Source organism: Nannospalax galili, unplaced genomic scaffold (assembly GCF_000622305.1).
Source record: "Nannospalax galili isolate Female #2095 unplaced genomic scaffold, S.galili_v1.0 scaffold741, whole genome shotgun sequence".
In the NCBI taxonomy this organism is placed as follows: Eukaryota; Metazoa; Chordata; class Mammalia; order Rodentia; family Spalacidae; genus Nannospalax; species Nannospalax galili.
Genome location: NW_008346093.1, coordinates 836,362 through 842,260, shown reverse-complemented (window position 1 = coordinate 842,260; position 5,899 = coordinate 836,362). Strand labels below are relative to the sequence as shown.

Below are 5,899 nucleotides of genomic sequence, written 5' to 3'. Positions count from 1 at the left end.
CAGGCTGGCCTTGAACTCACAGAGATCTGCCTGCCTCTGCCTCCTAATGCTGGGATTAAAGGCATGTGCCATCATGCCCTGCTTGGTTTATTTATTTTTAAAAATTCTTTTGTAGGGGCTGGAGAGATGGCTCAGCAGTTAAGAACACTGACTATTCTTGCAGAAGACCTGGGTTTGAATCCCAGCACCCACATGGCTGCTGGTAACTGTCTGTAACTCCAGTTCCAGGGGATCCGACAGCCTCTTCTGTTTTCCTCAGGCCTTGCACAACACTGGTGTACTTACCTACATGCAGGCAATACAGGCATACATATAAAATAAAAAAATTCTTTTGCAAATTGGGGGGTATGGAGAAGTAACTCAGCAGTTAAGAGCACTGGCTGCTCTTGCAGAGGACCCAGGTTCGATTCTCACACCCACATGGTGGCTAACAACCATCTGTACTTCCAGTTCCAGGGGAATCCAACACTCTTCTGACCTTGCATGACACGGGTGCACTTACATACAGACAATGCACTCATACACATAAAATGAAAATAACTAAATAAAATATTTTAAAAATTGTTTTTATTTGTATTTATGTTTGTGTGTGTATTTGTGAGTGCTGAGTATGTGCAGGTGCCCTCAGAGGCCAGAAGAGAGTGTCAAGTCCCCTGAGCTGGAGTTATAGCAGTTGTGAGCTGCCTGACTTGGATGCTGAGAACTGAACTCGAGTCTTCTGAAGAGCAGCAAGGTCTCTTAACCTCTGAGCCAGCTCTCCAGCTCCCTTTCTTTAGCTCAGGCTGGCCCTGAGCTCTCAGCAATCTTCTCTCATCCCCCAAGGGATGGAATTACAGGCATTGAGCCACCATGCTCATTAGTACCTATTACTTGTTAACATACTACATGACTCAATCATGCCTTTTCTACCTGTTCTCGATAAAACATCAACTCCATGAGGCCAGAGATCAGTGGGATTTATTCATGCATGTTTTACCAAAATAACAGGTACTCAGAAATTATGTTTTGAATAAATGGCTGTCTGGAAAAAAGTTAAGATAGAATTGTACAGGCAGACAGAAGAGAAAGCGAAGGGTAGACAGAAAGCACAGAGTTGAAAGGTGGGGGACATAACTCAGTGATAGAATACTTGCCTAGCATGCATGAGGTCCTGGGTTCCATTTCAGGCACCACAAAAGGGGTGGGAAGAAGAGAGAAGATAGAGGCTGAGAGCAGGGGGCAGATGTGGGGAGAAATTACCAGATATGGAGGAAAGGTAAGAGCAGAAAGAAAGAGGGGAAAAAAATTAACCAAGGGAGGAGGTAGAGGTCACCCTCACATGCATTTACCATCAGGAGCTCCGTCACACACGACTAGGTCAGCAGGGCAGCCCTCAAAATACTGGATGATCTCCTTGGCAGTGGAGAGCTGTAGAAAAAGGGAGATGAGTGGTCCCAGCGCCCCTCTGCTGCCCTCAGATCCCATCTGCCTATGGCCCTGACCCCAAAGCCTCTGGGCTAACCATGTTCTGAGGTTTTGCCTGTTGAAGACCTGGTTCCATCTCTGGGGATCCAGCCTCATTATCTTTTGTGGTCTTTGCAATACAACCTACTGGCTGTTTCTGCTGTTAATCTGTCTTTCTCGTTCTCTGTGTTTCCGATACTGGGGATAGAACCCAGTGCTTTGCTTATGCTATAAAAATGTTCTACACTAAGTTATACTTCCTCCTGCCCCCTCCCTTTTCCTTTTTTTTCTTAAAATATTTTTTAAAGAACATGTTTGCTCATTCATTCATTCATTCATTCATTCATCAGACCATCTCTTTTTTTATTTTGAGCGAGAGTCTCATCATGTAGCCCAGGCGCTGGTTCTAGACTTGTTATCCTCCACCCTCAGCCTCCGAGGTGCTAGTACCACACCCAGTTCCTTTCTCCCCCGCCCCTTTAAAAAATATTTATTTTGGCCGGGCATGGTGATGCATGCCTTTCTATCCCAGCACTCAGGAAGAAAAGACAGATCAATGTCTGTGTGTTTGACGAGGCCAGACCGGTCTACATAGCAAGTTTCAGGCCAGCCAGGGCTATACAGTGAGACCCTGTCTCAAAATTAAAAAAAAAAAAAATTTATTTCTGTCTTATGTGTATGTGTTTTTTCCTTCAAGTGTACCTAGTCTGTGTACAATGCCTATGAGTGAAAGGCCAAAAGAGGGTGACAGAGTCACCATGTGGGTGCTGGGACCCAAACCCAGTTCCTCTGCAAGAGTAGCAAGTACTCTTAACCACTGAGTCATCTCTCTAGGCCCTCTTTTCTCTATTTTATTGCTTTGTCTCTCTTCCACTTTCTATAGCTCCTATGTGGAGCCTTCACCCAGGATACACCTCAATACTTTCAGTTATGTTCTCACCTGAGTGATATCCCCCTGGATCTGTATCACACCTGGGAGAGGAGCCATAGCCTGCAAGTCCACAGCCACCACCTGGCCAGATTTTTGGCCTCTGTGGAAAGGTTGGCCCATGTTAGCACAGTTTTTACTCCCAGTCCTTCTTCCCAAGAGCCACCCTCCTGGAATCCCACTCACCCAATCTTCTGGCTCAGTACCTGGCTCCAGCTGCCTGGGGCTGCACATAGGTCAACTGCCCGTGTCACACCTGCACATACATAGTGATAATATACTGATCATCTGCACCTATCTTTCTAACCCAAGGACCCAGCAAAGTTCATCCTTCTCCCCTGCAGGCACATAGGGCCTATCCACTGCCATTGTGCCCATTTCCTGTAGGGTTTGTGACCTATCTTCTTCCCTGTCACCCTGCCCTGGATATTCTCTATGTTATCCCACCCACCACCTGGAGCTCTGCAGATCTAGCCTCTTCTCCACTCCCAGGTCATTTGGCACCTTGGAAGAGTTGGAATTCTTCATCAAGTTGAAGCAGCTTGAAGGCACTTCGAGCCCGCCAGCCCTTCTCCTTGGCCAGGCGGTAGTACACATCTCGTTTATCCTTTGATGTCCGTCCCATCTCACTCTGCTGGTAGGTAGTGGGCCAATGCTGTTCTGTATGAGTAAACACAGTAGCAGGGTGAATGAACTCATGTCACCTACACAACAGCTCACTTCAACAAAGGGAAGACTGAAGCCCTGATAGGCCACCAAAGACCCTATTACTGAACTCTTAGGCCCCTTTGATCATCACATAGGCCCTCATCATGTGGCTCTGAGATCCCACCACACATTCCACAGCTAACTTGATAGAGGGCCCACTACTGACCCTGCCCACCTCCCATCACTGTTACTGACACAGTAATCTCTGTGGCTCTCTCAACCATTCTCTGCCCATGTCATTTCTATTAACATCCCTTATTTCTAGTAACATCTCTTGACCATCTTTTTAGTTGTTTCCACTGTCTTTAGATTCACAGAACTCAATGAGCATCACCCTTAATTCATTGCTTTTCACATCCATTACCCTGACACTACCTCATTGTATCTCCCATGGCCTCATCTTTTATCTCTCTCTCTCTCTCTGTCTCTGTCGCTCTCTCTCTATTCTACAATCCCTCAATCCCTTAGATGATTAGGCATCCAGTAATTCATTACTACAACATTAATCTCCACTAATGCCGGGAGGATCATGACCTGTTAGGTCCCTATTATACTCTTAATTCCTCATTTATCAGCACCATTAACTCAGTCCTCCAACCAACCTCAAAGATCACACTAGTGGCCTCTAGTATCATTTCCACGAATACACACATTATCCCTGATGCTCACATTGCTCCTATTTCTTCCATCATTGCCCCCGCTAGTCCCTTCATCACTTTGCCTACCCATCTCTATTATTCTCTCCATAACCTTACCATTATCATTTCAATTACTATGCCCTTCATTAAAATGCTGAATAGCCTATCTCCAATCAACCCCTCAGGGATCACACTCTTATTCACCACCAACTCTACAATTCCTCCATTATTCAACCAGTAAGCAGACCCCACCAGTCCCCATGAATAACCCAATTAAAATACTACTAGTCACCAGGCATGGTGGTGCATGCCTTTAATCCCAGCACTCGGGAGGCAGAGGCAGGCGGACCTTTGTGAGTTTGAGGCCAGCCTGGTCTACATAGTGAGTTCCAGGACAGCTGGGGCTACAGGGAGACCCTGTCTCAAAAAAAAAAAAATACTATGAGCCTTTGCTGATTCCCCAGTGAACACCACACAACACTTCAAATAACTTAAAGGTGCACTCAGTCTTCCATTAACAACATCCCTCTGGCCACACCTCAAGTCTGTCTTCATGACCTTGACCCCATTAGGACCACCAGATCCCCTTCAAGGTGGCTCCATGGATATCAGGACAGTTATGCATGTTGCACCCCTCGAGTTCACCCAGCATTCTAGTCCCCTGCTGTAGGCAAGCTTCCTGGTGCTAGACTGCACTACACAGCTGCAGTGCTGAGAGTGCACGTCTCTCTATCCGGTATGTGAGGGACAGGGCAGTCATGCCTCCTGTCTGGGCCGGAATCCATGAACTCCGTGTCCTAGGACCTACCTTAACTCTCAGAGCCGGAGGAAGGACGCTGGGACCACCAGTTTCAGCAAGAATGCAAACCAGTGAGGAAAGGTAGAGCTCCAGTTGGTGTTCGGAACTGATCTGAATGCCTGTCGCACATGCCTAAATGTTACAGCAATGTGGCAAATTTGGCATTGTGAAACACAGAGGCTCCACTGAGGTCCGGACCAGGGCAGAACTTAGGACAGGAGTCTCGTCATCTTGTGTCGTCGTATCCGGGGCACAGGAACTGCTCCCGGCATCTAACCGGCAGGGGAATTTACGCTAAGCATGGCTGCTATAACGTCCCAAGACACGTGAACTGGCTCTTTGTTCCAAGGTCAAGGCCGAATACGAGCTCTCGGGTGGCTGAGGCAGGAAGATGAGTTCTTGGCCTGTCTGGGCTACATAGAGAGACTTTGTCTCGAGATAACACACACACATTTAAAAAGTAACACGAAAAAGGAAGCCAAAATTATTTACTCACCCACCTCTTTGGATCTTGGCGGTCTTTGAGACCACGTACTACATTTCCCAAGATGCACCGGGCATGACCACGCCCATTCACGTTATGGCTTGTGGGAAGGGAAATTACGAAACGGACATGACCCTGAGAACCAGGAAAGTGCATTGATTAAATGCGCTGATGAACACCAGGGTGTGCAATTTTGAATGGACCTTCCGTCGGTTGGTTGTGGTGCTTTCAGTTTTACCATCTCACAATTTTAGTCTCCCCATCTGGAAAATGGAATAGTCAGCGGTACAAAATCACAGCGTTACTGGGAGATTAGAAAGCTATGTATTCTTCCCTCCCTCCCTCCCTCCCTTCCTCCCTGGAACTTCTGGGGACACATCCAGGGCCTGGAGCGCACCTGGTAATGTGTGCCCCTCCCCCCTCTGCCCTTCCTTCCGACAGGGTCTCCCTGTAGCCCCAGCTGACTTGGAACTCATTATGTAGAACAGGCTGGCCTTGAACTCACAGAGATCCACCTGCCTCTGCCTCCCGAGTGCTACGATTAAAGGCATGCACCACCACGTCCGGCTACTTCTGTATTTTTTTAATTAAAAAATATTTTATGTGTATGAGTGTTATGCCTGCATGTATTTAAGTGCGCCCGCATCATGCAGTGCCTGCGGGGGTCAGAAGAGGGCGTGGGATCCCCTAGACCTGGAGTTACAGACGGTTGGTAGCTGTCATGTGGGTGCTGGGATTCAAACTCAGGTCTTCTGCAAGAACAGCCGGTGCTCTTAACCGCTGAGCCATCTCTCCAGCCGCAATTTATGTATTGTTAATGACAGGCTAGGTCTGGGACACGGGTTGCCTGCTTAACACTTTCTATGCACCAGAAAGAATGAGTGAATTTTTTATAAGAT

At 47.3% G+C, this 5,899-nt stretch overlaps 1 protein-coding gene across 1 annotated transcript in view; it reads right to left on the bottom strand.

The window, feature by feature from the left end:
• Ftsj1 (FtsJ RNA 2'-O-methyltransferase 1) overlaps window positions 1–5,068 on the bottom strand; it is a 16,211-nt gene extending 11,143 nt beyond the window's left edge. The window contains 6 exon segments of the mRNA XM_017800458.2: window positions 1,329–1,407; window positions 2,384–2,474; window positions 2,558–2,627; window positions 2,876–3,031; window positions 4,526–4,929; window positions 5,013–5,068. Coding sequence (XP_017655947.1) covers window positions 1,329–1,407; window positions 2,384–2,474; window positions 2,558–2,627; window positions 2,876–2,996 — 361 coding nt within the window. The 5' untranslated portion in view covers window positions 2,997–3,031; window positions 4,526–4,929; window positions 5,013–5,068.
• Window positions 5,069–5,899: the final 831 nt, after the last annotated feature.